At 46.7% G+C, this 20,411-nt stretch overlaps 1 protein-coding gene across 6 annotated transcripts in view; it reads right to left on the minus strand.

The window, feature by feature from the left end:
- Positions 1–1,289: 1,289 nt before the first annotated feature.
- Positions 1,290–20,411, minus strand: part of Tbc1d14 (TBC1 domain family member 14) — a 92,252-nt gene continuing 73,130 nt past the window's right edge. For 4 of the 6 annotated variants that reach the window (XM_034508453.2, XM_034508454.3, XM_076938390.1 and 1 more), the window contains 5 exons: positions 17,649–17,720; positions 16,871–16,999; positions 14,279–14,388; positions 5,621–5,879; positions 3,611–3,769 (listed from right to left, as the gene is read on the minus strand). In XM_034508453.2, the coding sequence (XP_034364344.1) occupies positions 3,704–3,769; positions 5,621–5,879; positions 14,279–14,388; positions 16,871–16,999; positions 17,649–17,720 (636 nt within the window). In that variant the 3' untranslated portion in view covers positions 3,611–3,703. Of the gene's footprint in view, positions 3,770–5,620; positions 5,880–14,278; positions 14,389–16,870; positions 17,000–17,648; positions 17,721–20,411 lie in introns of all 6 variants that reach the window. The other 2 variants (XM_034508452.2, XM_034508456.2) reach the window with 1 other exon arrangement.

Below are 20,411 nucleotides of genomic sequence, written 5' to 3' on the forward strand. Positions count from 1 at the left end.
CCCTCTGCTGGGCAGTCTTTTGCCCTGAAAGCTCTGCTCAAGGTTCAGCAATGTCACTTATACTCCTGTGCAGCAGTTCCTCCTCTCCCTCTTTAGACAGGCTCATGATGGGCAGGGTGTCTGAACTGCTGGCCCCACATGAGAGCAGCCTGCAATACACACAGGAAGTACTGGAAGGTATGAAGAATCTAGGCCTTACCCAGCCCTGTGATTGGGTTCCAAAAGGCCCAAAGCAAGTATGACCTCTCCAGAAAGCATCCCGAAGCCAGCACTTCTCTCAGGGATAGGTATGGGTGCCAGCTGTTACCAATCTGTTATAGGAGCCTGAGCAAGCATTTTGTATCATATTCTTGGAATGGGAACAAGTCTCTTCCATGGGGCTGCTGTGGAGACTAATAATTCAGGTATCACACTTGGCCCAGAGCCTGGTGTGGCTAGAGCAGCCAGCCAGCTCTCCACAACCCCACAGTCTATCACCTGCAGAGCACAGTGGCTTGGAGAATGAAACCATTGGTTTAAAGGGGAAGGTGGGCCTTGTGTATGTCCCTGCTAGAGGCTGTAACACTTTAGGCAATCTCCCAGCGATCTTGGAAGGTTTAGAGGTGATAGCAGTGGGGGGTTGGAAGGAGAGTAACATATACAAGCATTTGGCCTGTTTGGTTCCAAGTAGCCTGTGGATCCTACTACATACACAGCCATTTTCCTAAGTAGCTTACAGGAAGGAGCTTATCCCCTGTACCCCTGAGTTTGGAAGTTAGAGCTTCCAAACTTCAGAGTTGGAAAAAACAAAACAAAACAAAAAAACCAAACCCCCAAACCAAAAAACTTAAAAACCTCTACCCAGGTGGTGTGACATACACCTTTACTCCCAGCACCTGGGAGGCAGAAGCAGGCAATCTTGGAGTTTGAGGCCAGCCTGGTCTACAGAGTGAGTTCAAGTCAGCCATCTCTACACAGAGAAACCCTGGTCTGGGGGTGGGGGTGGGGTGGATTAAAAGTGTGAAGAGCCTTGGCTCGGCAGCTAAGTACAGCATAAATAAATGTGGTTGCCTGCTCTCATGGCCACATAGGCTTATAGTGGGGAGGTCAAGGCTCAGGGTTCAGGACGTGCAGTACAGCTGGAATTCCCAGCAACTTGGAGAGGATATGCTGAACTTTGGAATCCCCCAAGGAGTGTAAATCCCCTGCCCTGCTTTGTGTCTCACAAGCCCTGAGTATATTCTAAAATACTTTCTGCTACACTTTGAAGCAAAAATGGCAGCTAAACCAAAGTATACAGTGAACATAAGTAACAATTTTACATGACTTTATTTTAATAAAACCACGTATTTACAATTCAAAAAGTCCTAGTTTGATACACTTTACTAAACAAAATTAAAGGTTAACTGTACAAGCAATTAAAACATGATATGTAGCAAGTGTTATCAGGAGGTTCCTATTGGCAAACTGTTTAAAAATAGTCACAAACTGAGCAGTTAGAAGTACCTTTGAAGTAAGCACTGCTCCCAGGGTGACAGGAAGCCTCTCCTGCAAGCTCCCTCAAGAGTGCCAGCTGTTCAGCACCCTCAAGTTTGGGACTGAAAGTCAATGGCAATTGAGGTGGGAGGTGCAGACCTTTGCAGGCTCAGTTTCCAGTTTGCCAAAACAGGAGTATGAGAGACGCCCTCAAAGTAGAGGAACATGGAACTGTATAGCCTTGAAGGAGGGCATATCAGGCTCACACGAGTCTCAGTCAGTCTATAAAGACCTTGTTTGGACTAGAGATGCAGTCAGTGCTCAGCTGGCATGGAGTCTTGTTGGAGAACTTCATGCATGGCCACAGATTTATGTCAAACAAGAAAAGTTAAGAGCTAGGTTGTGAACACACGGAATTCCACGATGGCATTCAGACCAAGGTGCCCAAGTCCCCTTGTCACAACACTTTCTGTATGACTTAAGGAATGTCTTTATGTACAGTAAGAAAATATATACATCTTGAGAGAACAGATGCCCATGTTGTGGGAGAAAACTCGGTATACATCTGCAAGGAAGGACAGCAGACAGGGCTGGATAGTGCGTTTCGAATGGCCTGCTGGGCCTGGGCTACATTCAGTATCTGATGTCAGGAATGGCTGGGTCTGGAGGCCACTGGATGGCTGCTGAAGACATCCTCCTCCAAGAGGTCAGACATCAGCCTTTCACACTAAGGCAGAGAGCTCCATGGAGGGTGCTCTGTGGCCTCCCTGAAGAAGTCACAGACTACAAATGAGACTCCAGGAAAAAAGTGGGAGCATGGGGTGAATAGCACAAATATGACAGCCTGTGGATACACTAGATGGTCACCAACAGGCACACTAGATGAAGGGAACCCATGCAAACACAGTGCCACGAGGCTGACCCAAGCCTCCTTGCCACATGCTGTAGTCAGCCAAGGGCTCCCCCACGGCTATCAGCAACTACGACAATGGAGAGGGTGAGTTCTGGGGTGGAGGTATGGCTGTAGAGGGCTGTGGACTACAGACCACACAGGTATTTGCTGGAAAATACGTTCTCAACCCTGGCCTACCTGTACCCTCAGGAACCAGAATGCCAGTGGATTATCAGGAGGTAACCAGTTTCCACAGATACTGGACTGTCCTATGTAGAAATTGTTCATTTCTGTGAATTTGGATAATCAAATTTCTTATACAAAGTTCTCAAGTCAAGGAAAAGGTAGAGCGACAACAAGCTCCCCATGAGCTGAGAGAAATCAGCTGCAATGGGAAGGGCTCAGAACACGGAGTCTGTGGAAGACTACCTTACTTTTTGGTCCTCACAGCCGTGTGTGAAGCTCATCTAAAGCCAGATGGGGACAGGGGAGAATCACTGGCACTTAGAAGGGATCCAGCTACTCAGGTGACAAAGGCAAAAAGGGACATTCAGCTAAAGCAAGGAAACCATCTCCAGCACAATGGTATTTTCAGAGGCTGCCATGCCCAGCCTCCCTGGAAACTAGCAGGTAAGCGAGGAACCAACTTTGCAGTCTCGTCCTACATCTCATTACAGGGCCTGTCTCTGCCCCTTTGCAGCATGTGGCTCCCAAGATGCAATGAGTGCCACTTTGCAGAGTAGGATCCCAATATGGACTCTCAGCCTTCTTGCTGCTATGTGTCAAGGCAACAGGGTCAATGTCAGCACAAAGTCAAGTGCATTTTCAGGAGCCCGTGAGCATTCACCAGCAACTGCCCTACAAGGGCCCACCTTCCTTACCCTGTCTTTGGTAGGGAGATTAACACACACCCTTCATCTCTGCAAAGATTATCTCAGTAACTAAATAAGTAATTCCTTTCTTACAGGCATATGAGCCAATAACAACTCTGAGGTTTCCTAATAACATTTCTCATGCATCTTGGCTAAGAAAGATTGTATTGTACCTTCCAGTAGTTGGCATAATAGCATCACAATTTAATTAACTGCTGCTGGAATAAAGGTTCAAGGAGACAGCCTGCCCTTTCTTGAACCCACGTAGACAATGCAGTGTCTATCCATGACCAATGCCAGTGCATAGGGCCACTGAGCTGCTTAAGGCTAAACCTGGATGTAATTCTGTTTTGTTGTAAGGCCAACTCCAGCATCAGAAATCCAACATGGAAAGAGCCCCTGTTCTTGCCAGGCTTCAGTCTGAAAGCACACAGGTGCCATGGCGAGCTCTGCTTCAGTGGCAGGAGAGGGTTACCCCTAAACCTCAGTGTCTGAGGGATGGGCTTCCTTTCTCCAGTTCCCGGCTGTCTTTCTGCAATGCAGACAGCACCTAGAATCACAGAGAAGACAACTATGGTTAGACCTGAGAATCTCATAGAAACAGTAGAAAAGCAGCAGCCATCTCATACCCTACCCCAACTGCCAAATGCCTGCCTGCTAGCCCCGAGCACAGCACTGAAGGCTTCTCACAGGGCTCTAACAAGACCTTCTCCATTTTGCATACACCTGGTCCCTCACTGGGAAGTTGGCCAGAGGTATGACAGTCTTGAGGTGACTGTTCCCCACTCTGCTCCCCCAGCTCTTGGTTGACACCTTTCAAAAGCTTCCCACTATACTGTTGCCTAAAAGCAGCAGTGACAGAGGCTCTATCGCTGCACACCCACTGCGTGGCAAGCAGAGCCTCTGTGAGGCAGGGCTGCCATCTCCTTCAGCTCAGCAACTCATCTACAGTCAGGAAGGCCAGTGCCCCTGTGAGGGCCCTGGACTGCTGGCAAATACACTGAAAGGCTGTCCAGTTTCAAAACCCTGGGAATCCCAACAGCACAGGACTTACCTTGCAGCACAAGTGATGGGGAGTGAAATAGAAACGTATTAAGTGAGGTTCAAGAAAATTGGACAAAAGGAGCAATAGCAGACAAAGGTACACTTTACCTTCAAAAGAACACACCTGGCAGCCTAGCCTACGTAGTGCCTTGTTGTGAAAAGCCTGCACTACCATACACTCTAACACAGAGTTGAAAGGAATGTGCTGTCCCTGTGAGAACTGCGAGAGCTGCATGAACTCGCCAGTGCCATCACACTGAGATTATGTGTTGTCACTAACCCACTAATGAGACAGTGGTTCATGTCAAATAGCCAATCCCTAAAACACAAGAAACAAAACCTGGACTGACTCCTTCCTTCTGCATGCTGTAGGGTGAGGGGTGAGCCCTGCTATCTCCGGAAACACTGTGGAAGAGCAGCAGTTGTGGCTGTGTGGGCAGGTAGTCAGGGAAGGGCAGGCCTGCCCTAAGAAAAAGCCTGCCTTTCCATCTGGACCCAAAAACCCAGTATAAGCAATAGGCCAAAAGATTCCAAAGCCCCTCCCACAGGCCTCCCACACAGCTTTCAAAGTCTCAGTCTCTCTCTGTCTGTGTCTCTGTCTGTCTGTGTCTGTCTGTCTCTCTCTCTCTCTCTCTCTCTCTCTCTCTCTCTCTCTCTCTCTCTCTCTCTCTCTCCAGGCTCTGTTGCCACCATTTTAAATTCTCAGCTTAGCTTTAGAGCCAGGACCCCACGTTTCTATTCACACTGCTCTTTATTGATCGAAGAAAGGCTCTCCTCTGTCCCTGGATCACTGATGACAGCACAGTCAGTCCGCCTCCACATCAGCAGGGCTGTGCACACTTTGTTGATTGCTCTGCTGAACTATAATTCATAGGCAATTCACTCACATAAAGCATGTAAGTCAGTGGTTTTCCAGACTTTCAAAGGTATGTACGAACCTTACCAAAAGTCAACTTTAAAGTATTTTCATCTCCTTTAGAAACACCTTGGGCTGTTGAGACAGCTTAGGGGTTAAAAGCACTTGCCACCAAGCCTGAAGACCTGAGTTCAGCCCTGGGCCTCACAAAGTGGAAGGAGAGAACCAATTCCCATGAGTTGTCTGCTGACCTGCACACTCTCATGGGGCAGGTGCACTGCTCCGCCCTCATGTAGTCATATATACAGAAAATAATAAAGGGAAAAAAGTTGAGGAGCAGAGTGCTCCGGCAGAGTCGGACACTTCAGAATGGAGGCAGTCTTCGCACACACTGGTGCAGCTGTCAGAAGCCCAGCCAGGCAGCAGCTGCGCACCTCCAGCCCGAGCACTTCTGAGCAGCACAGTGCTTCAGTCTCATGGCTGTGCTACAATCTCGCTTACCTGTGCCCATTTCTTGTTCCGGCTTTGCATCTGGACTGTGGAGATAGCTGCAAACACTTCATCTGCTGGCAGGTCCTCAGGCAGCCTGGTCAGAAACTGGGCACTATGGATGAAGTCCATCCTCGTCAGGATATCCTCAAAAAGCTTCAGGATGCCCAGAGCTGTGCGGAAAAGAAATTCCTCTCCATCTCGACAGAATACATCCCAGATGCGGCAAGCCAAGTCCAAGGGCAGGGACTTACTGTACAAGGTGAAAATCCTGGGGAGAGATGGGACTTCAGGTTTAGGATCAAACAAGGCACTGCACAGCACCCTGAGTCCACATCTTTTACACTCTGTGGAGGACACTGGCTTGCATTCACTCCGAATGCCAATTTACATTTTACACAAAACAGCACTTCCGCATCCATGTGCTATCAAACACCACACAGCTTCTGAATCACAGACACTGGAGAACTCCTATTTGTGGCAGATGTCCATCAATCACCAACTATGTGCTTGCTGAAACAGATGCTGCAGACTGAGTCTAGTAAGCTGCGTGTCTAAGACATACTTAGTAGAGCTTGGGGTCAGCTAGGAAGCGAGACCAGTGAGGAGAGGACCATTTTCCTAGTAGGGGTCAGCAAAGCAACAAGATATCAATTGTTCTGTTGTCATTGTTTGGTTTTTGAGACAGAATCAAGTTACACAGCAGACTAGGCTGGACTAGAATTCATGATTCTCCTGTTACAATGATGGGATTATAGGTATATGCCACTATGCCTGGCTTTCTCAATAAATCTCACCATAAATTACTAAAAACTGACCTTATACTTTAATAATGCAAACTATCAGATGAAAACTATGTGAATTGGGAGCTGTTACAATGACTCAGTTGTAAAGGGAGGATCTGCATTTGGTGCCCAGCACCAGGTGCAGTGACATGCACCTGTAATCTCAGATGGCAAAGACAGGCAGATCCCCGGGACTTCCTGGCCAGCAGAGGCAGTCTACATGCTGAGCTGAAACCCTGTCTCTAAAACCAAGCTGCATGACTTCTGAGGAACGACTCCTGGAGCTGACCTCTGGTTCACACAGTGTGCGCACTCAAATACAAGTGATAATTACAATCCAAAGTGTCTAACAACTGTGCTGGAGAACAGCTGTGTCCTGGGGTCAAGCACTTCTAACCTGGACTGCATCTGTGTCACCAGGTGGACCTAAAACACTCACTTTGTTTGGTAGTACACATGTGTAACCCCGTCCTTAGGAGAACGAGACAGAAGGACGGCAAGTCCAGGCCAGTCTGAGTTATAAAGCAGCACTCTGTATAAAAACCAGTGAAAATCAGAATGCAGAAACCTAACCCACACCAGTCCACACATGGGAACCATGGCTCCTGTCTCCTTAAAGACTGATGGGGTCAACAAGAGCAACAAAAAGGATTCCTGCATAGTCTCAAATCCATGAAGCAAACTTGATTCTTCTCTTTTTTTCTCATGTAGCATAAAACTACTAAACTGTATTTGCATGTGGATCTTCATCAGCTCCTCTAGCTAGGTACAGGTCAGCACTGAAGAGCAAGGCCATGTCTCCCTGAGAATGGATGTGTACCCATCCTTTCAGATTCTAAATAGATCGGGTCAGACAGCTTTTTTTTTCCTCCCACGATTTATTTTTTAATATTTTAGATTATGTGTATGTGTGGGTATGTGCACATGAGTATAGGTACCTGTGGAAGACAGAGGCATTGGGTCCGGTCCCCGTGGAGCTGGAGTTATAAGTGATTGTGAACCACCTGATGCCTAATGTGGGTGCTGGGAACCAAACTTGGGTCCTCTAGAAGAGGAGAACATGCTCTTAAACACTGAGCCATCTCTTTAAAAAGAAAAAAGTAGACCAGGATGGCCTCAAATTTGCCATCCTCCTGTGTCAGATCTCAAAGTCCTAGGCCATAAATACTTTCTTGAAGCCTGCTGTATCCAAGTTACTACTCATTGGTGATGAAGATACAAAGCACTGAATAGACAGACAACTCATGAACAGAAGGGACAAACAAACATGGGGTTTAAGAATAGAAAAGGATCGCCGGGCTATGGTGGCACACACCTTTAATCCCAGCACTTGGGAGGCAGAGGCAGGCGGATTTCTGAGTTTGAGGCCAGCTTGGTCTACAGAGTGAGTTCCAGGACAGCTCAGGCTATACAGAGAAACCCTGTCTCGGAAAAACAAACAAACAAAAAAAAAAAAAAAACAAAAAAACTGTCTCAGAAAAAAAAAAAGAATAGAAAGGGATCGTCAGGAGGCTATGCACTAAGCATGCACAGAGGGATGAATGCATGCAAATGCTCTACATCGGTTTATCAGGAGAGATACTTCTATCCACCCAGAAGAGGAAGCTGGTGACCAGGAGAGGAGCTCCAGAGGTGTTCCCCACACCTGTGGCAGAGTTCACGACAACTGCACATATGAGGCCAGCATGATGACAGATCATGCCAGTTGATGAGGAAATCAGGTGCTGGAGAAAAGACTATCTAGGGAAGAACAAGGGCTCAGAAAGGGCACAACAGGATAGGCTGTTCTACAGGTGTGGATTTTATTCTGAGTGAACTGGGAGAGTCTGAGGGAGCAGCAGGCTGACAGCTCCCGGAGAGATGCAGGCTGGGCAAATGATCCAGACAGCTGCTGCCTTGAATTTGGGCATGCAGCAGGGAGGGAGCAGGGGAGCTGGCATAGTTCAGGTATGACTGGACAGTTGTGGGGATGCAAAGAAGAAACCCAAGACTTCAGTTCACCAGCTATGCCACCCAAAGAATGAGACGGTCATTTTATAGTCTGATTTTGAGACACGTTATATGATGAAAGTTGGACATTCAAGTGATACATGAATTGACTAGCAGTTCAAAGGAAAATTCTGTGCCAAGTAACATAACTGTGAAAACAGTCTGTGGAGAAAGCACCAAGCAAAGAAAAAAAACCACCGGGATCAGAAAATCAAGATTATCAAACTGCTCCCAGCCTACACCACACTGGAAAAGTCTCCCTGATCTGTTAGAACTTACCATTTGTTCTATATAAGAGCACAATAATTAAGGTTTAGAATATTATATCCCCTTTTTGTGTGTGTGTGTGTGTGTGTGTGTGTGTCTTTTAAAGAAAGTCTTTCTTGTTTCATACCTCCTCATCCAAGTCTCAGCTGTAGTGACTTCCTAGGGAGGCTGTTTCTGACACTAGGAGTCAGAAAAGGGCAGGTGAGTCTTCCTGTTTGCTTATTGTTTTGTTTGGAGGCATTTTTCTTTGTCTTGTTTGTGCTTAAATATGAACACCTATTTCAACACAATTTGGTGTCTTCATAGGATTAAGGTGGATGTCCAACTTCTTCTGAGGCCTTCTACCTGGCTTGTAGAAGGCCTGCTCCTCCCTGTCTCTTCACATGGTCATAACCAAGTATTTCCTGTCAATGTTCACACTGTACCTCATGCATCCCTTCCCTATCTGCCATTCAAAGCAGCCATAGTTCTCTCAGACAGTACAGTGCTGGCAAGGTTGGGATCTGTCATTATTAATATTGACTTATTTCTCTGTGCCTTGCAAACCTTCATACCTTTAGAGCTTTGGAGATTTCAGCAGACATGTGAGTAAAATGCTCCTAAAAGTCCCTCTACTTAGATCAGGGTCAGGGGCCATCTATAGCATGGGCTCCCTCTCCTGTCCTCTGCCCTAGGCTGCAAGTGCCCCTAGGGCTCAGACCATCAGTGCTCAGCAGCCCCTTCATATTCCCTTCTCCCAGCTCAGATGCTTGGAGGTAGTGTTCCCATTCTCTTCTCTTTGATTGCCAGGAATCTGCAAAAGCTGAGCTAGATTTCAAACCCCATTCAGACTCAAGAGTCACTGAAAAGGAGCTGGGCAGTAACTTCATGGGCTAGTGAGTTACTTGGCTCAACCACAGGCCAGGAGTTGATGCCAGATTGGCCCTGGTCCTACAGAACTGGAGTGAGTTTGAGGGGAGGGCTGATGCATGCATGTAGCCTTCCCTTGATCTTGGGGCCCAAATTAACATCCTCTCTATGACTTAAGGCTCCATCCTGCTCCCAGTCAGTGACTATGTACAGAAGTAGAGTGGACAGTAAAGTCCCTTGACCTTCCTGGGGCTTTCTGGTGCTCTTACCACAGCGAAAAGACAGAAATCAAGAAGAAATGTTTCTTTGCTCCTTCCCCCAGGCCACTGTAACTACTGACCTACCTATCAAGCAAGGCACTTTCAGGGCTCAGTCCAACCCCTGCAAAGCAAGGCCTTTCTGTGCTGCTGACCAGTGCATGGGCTTTCAAGATAGCAACACCAGAGTTGTGAGCATTCATTTCTCTAAAATACATATGGGCAGGAGGGATAATCTTTCCTGTTGAGCCTTTGCAACTTAGAGAAATAATTGTATATAGCCATGCCCAGCCCAATCACTTATCTGAGCTTGTATTAGGTTAGCTAAGAAGAGAACTGAAGCCCCAGGGAGAAGTGTGGAGGGAGTTCAGGCCCCTTCCACACCAGCTGTACCTCCAGTCCTCCCTGCAGAGATGCTGGCTACATGTGAGGTTGCAAACCGTGAGCAGGAGAACCCTTACTCTTGGGGCATGCCTCCTTTCTACAACCTAAAGAGGCATCTCACCTCTACTCTCAAATGATGACACTGAAAACAAAGGGCATGGTAGGTAGGAAACCTGATCACAGCTCAGGGTGGAGGAAATGTTACCTAGCTGCCATATCCACACAGAAACTATGGCTGAAGACTTGGACCTACAAGCTCTGGCACCAACTTTTAGCTCTGTCCAACTTCCTCAACCTGACTGATTTCTAGAAATGAGCCTTTCACCCACCACTGGCTCAGAAGCACCCTCAGCTGCTTCTCTACCCAAGTTTCCCATATTTCTAAGAAAGTTAAGAAGCAATACAACAGGGGTGCTAGTTGAGAACTCTTGGGCCTGAGGCAGCCAACTCCCAGTGTAGACTTGCATGCAGGCAAAGCCAAGGTGGACAGCTAGATTCAGTTCAAATTCAGGCACTGAGTCCAGAAACACTCCTGATCTTAAGAATAGTCAGGAAAGCGCTTTCTGCTGTCGGCAGCCCTACGCTGAGTCAGCAGAATCCTCTCTGATCCAATTCCTAGGAGTGATGGTAAGGCCTGACCTCACACAGGCGGCATGGCATGTCAGTATTGCTACAGCTGCTGCTCCCTTCTACCTTACTCAAAGTCCTAGCTAGCCAGCACATTTCCAGAGGGTGCTAGAGTGTTCTTCCTCTCCTTCCCCCTCACTCTCCCCCCACCCCACCCCGACTACAATGTGGTTCCTACTCCCAAGGTGTTCTGGAACAGATCCATAGCCCAGAAAATGAGACACATGAATGAATTTGTTCAAAATGCAATGGAAACCCAAACCACTGACTGTCACATCCTTGAACCAGCCCTACTAGGAGAAAACTCTCAGATGACAGCTCTTCATTTTAAGGTGTCATCATATATGGAACACTTTGCTAGGTCTTTTGTTTAGTTTAAGATTATTGTTACAAAACCAACTCAGTTCCTAAAATAACTCTGACATTGGACAGGAAAGAGAAATCTTTTGGGGAGTTAAACTGCTCCCCCATAGCATCTGAATTCCTGATAGTCAGGACAATCAAAACTCCACAGGAAATGAGACAGCTGACAGGCCCTTGCTCTGATCTTTACATCTACAGCAGAGAAGCAGACAGCCTACAGATAAACAAGGGCCCTTTCCAGCTTCCTTCATAAAGCTCTGTCCTGCAGGGATAGTAGGGGGAAAGTCTGTGCATCGGGACAAGTGGACACATGGCTTTAGGCCACTGGCACCTGAAGGGACCCCTGGAAATAGAAATGTCCTTGTCCTGCCCAAGACTTGAGGATACAGAGTGAACCATGGGGCTCCGAGAGGAACTGCAAATACTAAGAGGCTTTGAAAGCATGGGTGCTGGAGGACAGAGGACAGCAGAGCAGCTATGCAGAGGAGAAGGTGGCTGACAGCTACTTGTCCCTGAGGCTAGACACTTCTCATACATTCTATGCACTGTGCGGAGAACAGTGCCATGAAGGCAGACCCAGTAATTTTGAGTGTGGCTACAGCTTGAGGAGGTAGCAGGACACAACAGGAGCAAGGCTCTAGAGTCACACTAAATAGCATACACACTAGAGGGTGACACTGGGTGAGAAAGCTTCAGGGACAAAGCAATGAATATTTTCACATGGCAGCCTCCAGGGAGTAGAAGCACTGAGAGGCAACATGGCTTTCTGCAGATGACTAGCACACAGAGTAAGGATAATCAGAAGGCACTCTCAAACTTGGCTCAACTTTAGCATAGCATTCCCAGAGCCTTCCTGTGTACCCTGCACTGGGATTGCATACATAGTGGGCATCCTACTTGGCCCTTATTCCAGAAAGAAACAGTATCACATCAGGAACAAGGCACACACATACACTGCAGGCTCTCAGGGCAGCACAGTACTCGGAAGGCCTCAAGCCTCAACCACATCATGGCATAAAGGTCTCAGAAGCAAAACTCAGTAGAGGCTCCTTTCCTTGTGGATACCCTAGACCCACAGCCTTGCAGGTTGGGACAGGAGCAAACAAAGCTGCCCTTCAGGAGATAGCCACCATCAGCAGTGAGAGTAGACCATGATCCACAGAACAGAACATTTCAGAACACTATCCACATTGTCATGGTGGTTTTGCTTCATGGAGCCTGTCTCAGCACACACAAATTAATGTTCTACTGTCACCCTCCAGTGTCCTGTTATGGGGCATTTTGTAAGCCATGGTTAAAAAGATATCTGAACCCTGAACCTAGAATCCAAGAGTCCTGTGGAAGGCTTCTATAAGACCAGGTAGATAATTAGGCTTATGGCTGTGTGGAGGGTGTGCCTCTCAGTGACACTTGTTCTGTGCTCTAAGTCAGGAAAATTCAAGGTCTTAGGATTGAGAGTCAAATATAGACAAATTAGGATGGCAAGGAGCTACCTGTGCACTCAAAATGTTCATAGAAAGGGGGGAAATCATCTGTTAAGCAAAGGTATCCTTTTAAGAGGGCATCCCTAACATTTCTATACAGGACAGGCAGATTGGAAGCAGAGTACCCCAGATGGAAGCCGATCCAAGCCTGGTGTTTACATTCTACAGCAGCATCAGCTCCAGTGGCTTCTGCTCAAGTGCAACCAGCAAACCATCAAATATTAAGTCAAACCCAGAACAGTCTCTAGGTTAAGGCAGAAGCCACACAATGGATATCTGGCACTCATTCTCAAGGATGCAGGCAGGTCTGCTGGATCAAGTGGTTTGGCCTGGGCTTTGTCAGCACTTAGAATTTTCTTCTAGAAGTTCTCTTGCCTCCTGAAGAAAAAATGAGGAGAAACCCAAACCAGCCAGCTCTCTGTCCAGAGTAGCTAACAAGCTCATTTTACCTCTCTGAGTCTGTGTTGTGGTCCAAATGGGCTTTCTGGCCAAGTGACATCTCTGTCCCGTAGAGCCCCTTTTCCAAGACAGAGTAGTCACCCTGAGATTTCCTGAACAGCCAATGGTTATGGTCTCTGCAGGAGCACATTAGAGAGATTCCCTGGCCCTCGCAGACCATGATGCAGTATGCCATGCCTGGGACACAGGGTTCCTGAGCCACATTATTCCACAACGTGACAACTGTTCCCTGCAGCACTCAGTTCTCCAGCCTGTCACCTGGCCCTCCACCTGGTACTCTTGAGGGTGACACAATTACTTCTCTACAAAGACTTAGCTGATCTACTGCTTAAGGTCATAATTCTGAAACCTCCTACTTACAGCCCTCAGGGAACTGCTATTTAAAATTCCCATGCTCAAAGTCAAATCTGGCCCCTCTGTGCTTTAGATGTCAGCTGCTGACACCAGTAACCCTCATTAGCACCATCATCAACCCACAGTCCCCTGGCAAGTCCACAACACATTCCTAAAACCTGCCATGACTCCTCTCCCTAACTGTCACCACCCCTGCTTTCCTTCACTGAGCTCTCACCCAGGAACTCCTGCCTCCCAAGCTGCTTCAAGCTGGCTTATACAACAAACACAAACTGTCCCATGTTCTATGGCCCATAGCTTGGCCTCTGAGACCCAGATGTTCTGGCTTTCCAAACTCCCCACCTTTATCCCTAGCCTTTTGCAACGGTCCCCAATACCATCAGCCTAGCTACTATGCTATTCTGAGGCCCCACATGTTGTTCCCACACCTCCATGATCCTAGGTTGAGGCCCATTGCCTCCTCTCTCCTCTCTGTCTCTGCAGCTAGGCAGTGTCCAAAGCTCCGAGGCCCACATGCAGCTTCTCTCCAACACTTACTCAAGCCCCTATATTACATAATGGACTTCTAGTAAAAAGACTGGCACAGACATGGTGCCCAGAGACATCTTATTTAGTGGATTGGCAATAGTGCTTTAAGAACAGATAGGTCTAAGACTGAGTGAGTCAAGAAGGCCAGTCAAGTCACAGACTATGACAAAGAGCCTGGAGAATAAACAATAGGTGTTCAAAGCAGAGGGAAACTGGAAAACAGGAGAAGGAAACTCAGATGAGTCCTCCAAGAAGTTGGCAGTGACAACAGTAAAGTAAGCAGAAATGAGAAGTACTCTGGAAACCAGAAAAGCCAAGTCTTACCAATCGATTAGGTAGATGTCTGCAGTTAAGTTGTTTTTCTTGAAATGTGCAAACAATTTCGGCAAGTTTTCTTCAAAGAATACCTCAAATGCAGCAAAGTAAGTCAACATCTAGGAGACAATGTTAAACACACTAGTAAACTAGTCATCAGCATCATTTTTCCAATCCACAAGAGTCAAGAGCTTTGCACACTTAGAAAATGGTAATTGTTATCCAGTAACATGCAGAGAAGTAGAACTCTGCCTCTAAATTTCCCAGGGCAGCTCTGTCCATATCCCATCATTTCTTCAAGTTACAGAGGAAGACACTGAAACCCACAGCAGGTGCTTAACTTGCCACACAAGGGCAAGGTGCTGGTACATGGTAGAGCTGGGACTTGAAGCACGCCCTGTCATGCTATGAAAGCTGCAGGAGCATTGTGTGAGATAGTTGGGAAAGCAAGGCTGCCTGCTGCCTAGGCCTGGCACAGCCAGAGGGAGAGAAAAGACTAGAGTCTGAGGGAAGGGCAATGCAGCTCCAGCTTAAACATGCAGGCCTTGAACCACAGTGAATACACACTACAAAAGGAAAGCAGCAACAGGTCAGGCTCGTACAAGCTTTGTAAGAAAAGAAAGAAAGCAGGGTCAGGGGAGAGACAGCATGAAGCCAACAACGATGTAAAGGAAGAGCTCCTACTGGCTGGGAGCAGGCACACCTCGGGGTGCAAGGTCTGCTCTACAGGTCACCCACCAGGGGCAGAGGCAGAGCCCAGCCCTGACTTTTTACTCATTTTCTTGACAGGACTACACTGTAGAGTGCAAGGACACGAGGCAATGTCTAGAGATACTTGTGTGTAGCGGCCTCCAATGAGCAAGAAACCCCACGGCAGTCATCTGGTCTAAAGGTTGCCAGTGCTGCCCAGAGCAAAGGTCCCACTCAACATCACATGCTGACTCTCCCTTTCTTTATTCCATATTCAAGCGAAAAAGCCAAAATGATCGGAAGTAGGTACCATCTGACTATATATAGAATGGGAAAGTTACAGTGTGGAGGGATAGCGCACTCCTGTAACTCTAGCAGTCAGGAGGCTGAGACAGTGGGCTTACAAATTCAAGCCCAGCTGGCTTATCAGATAAGACCTTGTTCCAAAACAAAGCAAACAAATTAAATTGATATCCGGGACTAATGCAGACAATATAAAATCAGTAAGTTAGCAGCAATAAGCTATTCAAGGGTGTGACTCTCTCCTAAAGATTTCACTCTTTTTCTTGGAGAGGAAAGTTTTCATCTGCTTGTGAAAGGAATCCCTGTAACTACTCAGTTAAGAAAACTTAAAGCACAGAAACACTGCAAACAAGGCCTGTGGTGTGCCCCACAAGTTCCAGAAGTTGGGAGGCTAAAGCAGGGGACTAGGAGTTTAAGGCCAGTAAGACCTGGCCTCAAAATATTTAACAAAACAATGATAAAAACACTAATTCATGAAGGTCCTGTCCATAAGTGATGGTGGTTATGAGATTAATTCCTACTATTACACGGAGTGACTGTGTCACTAGGTGTCCTTCATGCTCCTTACACAGCAGTGTGATACAGCTGCACTAGGGATCTTGGCAGATTTACTTACCATCCCACTTCCCCTTATCCCATTTTAAACCCTTCTAATATTTACAACTATAAATGCTTACATAATAACAATCTCCAAATATAATGCTTTCTTCACAATTATAATTTTTTTCTCAACCAATTCTTACAAGAACTTTGTACCAAAGCCACTCTCAGCTTCAGAAATGGAATACCAAATAATCTTCCTAAAGCCATAGCTGACACTCCCCTAACAGCCAGAGTGAGCAGAAGCTTCAGATCAAGGAACATTTGAGGAAGAAGTGCCCAGCTGACATGTATCATCAGATAGTTGAGGTCTGGACAGATGAGTGGTAATGACCAGGAATTCAAAACAATGACAACTTAAAAGCTGATGGATTAGTGAGTTTTCTCATAGAAAGAACACAGTTTAGGACCTGGAGTGGATTCAAATCTCAGCTCTCCCACATACCAGATATGTCTTGGACAAGCCACTTCTCTCCTCAATCTGTGCCCGCATCTGAACTAAACAGAGGACTCAGCTGTGAAGTTTTGGAGGTGGGGGGTGGGTTCCTTAAAGGCCATCAATGGTAAAGGCCATCTGCACAGCATACTAAAGCACTGCCCTGCTGGAGTACAGAAGCATGGTTAGGAGCACACCTCCTTTCTCCTGTACATGTGTTCCACTGTGACTGTGACAGTGAGCAGTAGCCTATCAGCCCCTGGCCCTCTACTCAACAGAGTTAAGGAGAACACTGCTGTTGCATCTCCCTTACCCAAAGAGCAAGTGCTTGCACTGAAAGCACCTTCCACCCTCATAAAGAGTACAGTGTTTCAGACACTCTAAGAGAATGCATTAATTTGTTCATGAGAGAGGTGATGGTCCATGTTTCCACGCTTAAGTTCAAGTGTTCCCCTCATTATAAACAGCCCACTAGAAAGGGAATATGCATTCCTGTCTTGAAAAGACAGAATGATTGGATAGTTCTTGCTGCATAAAGACATGGTACTAAGATATATAAACAGCATACTCACAAGGCCATGGTCCACTCGGAAAAACGCCATTTGACAGGGTTTATTCAAAAGATTAGAAAAAGCAATAAAGGCATCTGCAGTATCAAGGTTCAAGATCAACACTGCAGCTATAAAGGACATGCCCTGAACCTGAGGAAGGAGAGAAAGGTTATGTTAACTAATGCTACAAAGGTCAGAGCAGCTTTTATTTATCATGAGAAACCAAACAACTTCTCACTAAAATGGCCCACACAGCTACCCTTTCACCACCTAAATAAACCCTGTCAGACCAGACCCACCCTCCACAGAGCCACAACTCTGGCCATTAGCCACCTGCTTCCCCTCCATCCCCTAACCCCTTCTAATGGGAAACCATAAGCCAACCCCATCTTAGGTCTTTGGCATCTCAAATATTGGTATGTGCCATGCTGGGTGTGGTGCTGTGGTCACACATATGAATTTAGCAGGCTTAAGACCATGCACACATACACATCTGTTAAACCACAGGAATAGCAGCAGCACACTTTTGAAAAATGGTTAATGATAAAGCCTTTTCTATTTAATGTCAGGGGTAAATCACGTGCAAAAAAGAAGCATCACATCTAGTTAAAAATGTAATGCATGCCACAGAGCAGCTGCATCAGCCCAGCTTGTCCAAAGAAACTGAATCAACTTATTTATCTCAAGATTTTCCATATTCCTCAAAAAGCCACAATGTCATTCAATATAAAAAGATGGGCAATGTTTTGACTTTCTTTATAGACAATAACATCATAAAAAACTGGAAAACATCACTTACATAACCCACATCCGGCCGGTAACAAGTATAAGCGCCCAAAATACTGTGCAACATGTCATGATATGGACCACCCTAAAAGGATTGACATACAAGATCAACACATGCATAAGTACTGTTAGTCTCAGAACAGCATCTAGTAACACTGCTGCTACTTTTGCTACTGTCACCCTGCTGGTCACACACTTTGCTGACCACTGTGCTGGCAGCTCTGGAGGCATTATGCAATTAATAAATGAGCCTGTAACTTGCTGTTAATGAAGAAGTCTGCAATTCTGTCTATGAAGCCGCTCTACAAAAGCTGAAGGGGCAGCTGTGCACAGGACCCTTGTGAAATGCCCTGCCTTTCGCCCCCGTTATAAAGTCATGCTCCATTCCAGGTTCAGTAGGTAAGCTGGGTGGTCAGGACTCCTCAGAACAAGTGACAAGGTGTTGAGACTCAGCCTTGTCCCCACAACATGTAAGGTCCTTCCCGCCTCGCACTCCTGCCTGTCATTCTTTGTTTCCTTTGCATCTTTTTTGAACAGCAGGTTGGGAAAGTCTTAGCTCCTAGTAGAGTCAGTTCATTTCAAGCACTCTCCCAGTGGACTCCCCACAACCCGCTAAGATCTCCATTTGCTCTTGTAATTTGTTACAAAACTGTCAGCTTTCCCCACTTAATTGAACAAGGAGACAAGGCCCGAGCTGCCCCACACTGTTGTTAGTGTGCCACAGACACTCTAAGGGGAATAGCTGGACTCACCTGTCACTCCTATCACCTACATCTGCCACACAGCCTCAGTTAATGCAGGAATAAATATGCTTTCTAGCATATGATTAGGAAGTCACTCTGCAGGTGCCCCTGGGTGGCTTACAAATGAGTGACAGGAACCAGATGATCACATTTTCTTTTTTGGTTTGGTTTGGGTTGGTTGGTTGGTTATAAGGTCTCACTGTATATCCCAAAATAGCCAAACCCTATTAATCCTGCACTCAGCCTCTTAAGTGCAGGATTTACAACTCTCGGTATAGACTATTACATTCTCTCTCTATTATATTCTTTGATATAGCTATATCAAAGAAGAGATACTTTCAAAGCACAGAGCCAAATAAAGAAAATACAGTGAAGTGGGAGAAGGGCAACATGCAGGGACAGTGGTGTCAGATCTACGAGCTGACCCAAGGGCTAGAGTGACTACAGAGAGGTTCTATGTCATCTGGGACTGAGAAAAACTATACTGATCTTTCCTTAGAGGATTTTCCACCTTGTCATTCCATCCCCTCATAGGCAGTGCCAGCTCCCTTTCCTGAGTGCCCTCGCTTCTGCTAGACTCTCAGGTTCCCTCCCCAGCCTTCACACTTACTGTTCTCTTTTCCTAAGATTCTAAGAACCTCAGGGTCCCACTGACCAACGAGTCTCACTTAAAGGAAGCCTGAGAGAACAACCTACGCAGAAGGGACCAGCACTTCCATGGCCCCTCTTTTGAGCTCACCCTCTGCTCCCAAGTAAGCACCAAAGGACTGTCCATTTCAACATTTCTGAAGCATAATTCAGGGACCATGTTTCAGGAGAAGCCCCCTCAGACCCCAGTAATGCAAAGCTGGGCCCTGAGCAATGCAGAGCCTTTACAGGCTTTTAGGGCCCCATGACACTGAGGCGTGGCCCACAGCACAGTAGGACCTTCAGGACATGCCGGGAAGTCTGTCCTGTTTTACTCTGCGTCCTACTTGCTTCTCTGTCACAAATCTCTAGTTTTACCTCTATTAATAAGAAAGGTAATAAGGCTTCTCTCTGGTAGGCAAGAGACCACGCACCACAAGCTCCCCTTAAAGACTCCCATGGCCCCATTTCTGGGCTGTCTCTAGTGAAAGTCTTTAGCCTTTGGTGGACCTCACTGTCATTTAGCTTCAAATATAGTCCAAGATAATTAACAGTATAGCACTGATGGTTTCCTCCTGTGCGGCAAGTACTAAGAACAATCCTGTAAGACTGTGGAGATCATCCCTAGTCACAGGTGAACTGATTAAGGGGCAGAGAGATTAAATATTTTACCTGTGGCCAAAATACTAGCAAGAAGGCAACTGATTGTAATCAAACCCAATCGGTAAGGCCAATGTCAATCCCCTTCATAAAGCAGCATTGCCTAATTCCCTTCAGAGCTGGAGTTGCAGGAATCCCCACTGAGATGGGAAGGCCCAAGTATTCTAGAAGCAGAAGGCCTCCAAGGAGATGACTAGGAAGTGGGCTGCAAGGTATGGGCTGAGGCCTACAGAATGGAGCTAGGAGGAGAAAGACAATCCTTGAGAGAAAGAAATATTCTGAAGATGACTGCCCAGCTGAGTTCACACCTGCCACCAAGCCTGAGCAGTTCTTCCAGGGATTAGACACTAGGCCAAAATTCTGGACAGCTATATAACTATATAGACTTTCTCCCTTGCTTTGACTGCAAGAGTTCTGAAGACTCAATGCAACATTGCCAAATGAATTAAGTTACAGGAAGCCAAGAGAAAATAAAAGCCCCATCAGGTACCACCAGGTTCCTCATCTTATCCCCTGATCCAATCCAGAGGCACAGAGGCCAGAAGAAACCATGGGGGAATGCAGGTGGGGAGCAAGGCAGACAAGGGACATCATATGCTCACGGGCAGGTCAAGGTACCCAATGTCTTAAGCTCCTCCCTCCTTGGCATCGGGTCCCTGCTTTGTAGAATTACTGAGACAGCAATAACCCTGTCACTGGAACCTAAAGACTCCTCTTGGTCGTCCCTCCCCAAGCACCCACAGTAC

This window comes from Arvicanthis niloticus, chromosome 7 (assembly GCF_011762505.2).
Source record: "Arvicanthis niloticus isolate mArvNil1 chromosome 7, mArvNil1.pat.X, whole genome shotgun sequence".
NCBI lineage: Eukaryota > Metazoa > Chordata > Mammalia > Rodentia > Muridae > Arvicanthis > Arvicanthis niloticus.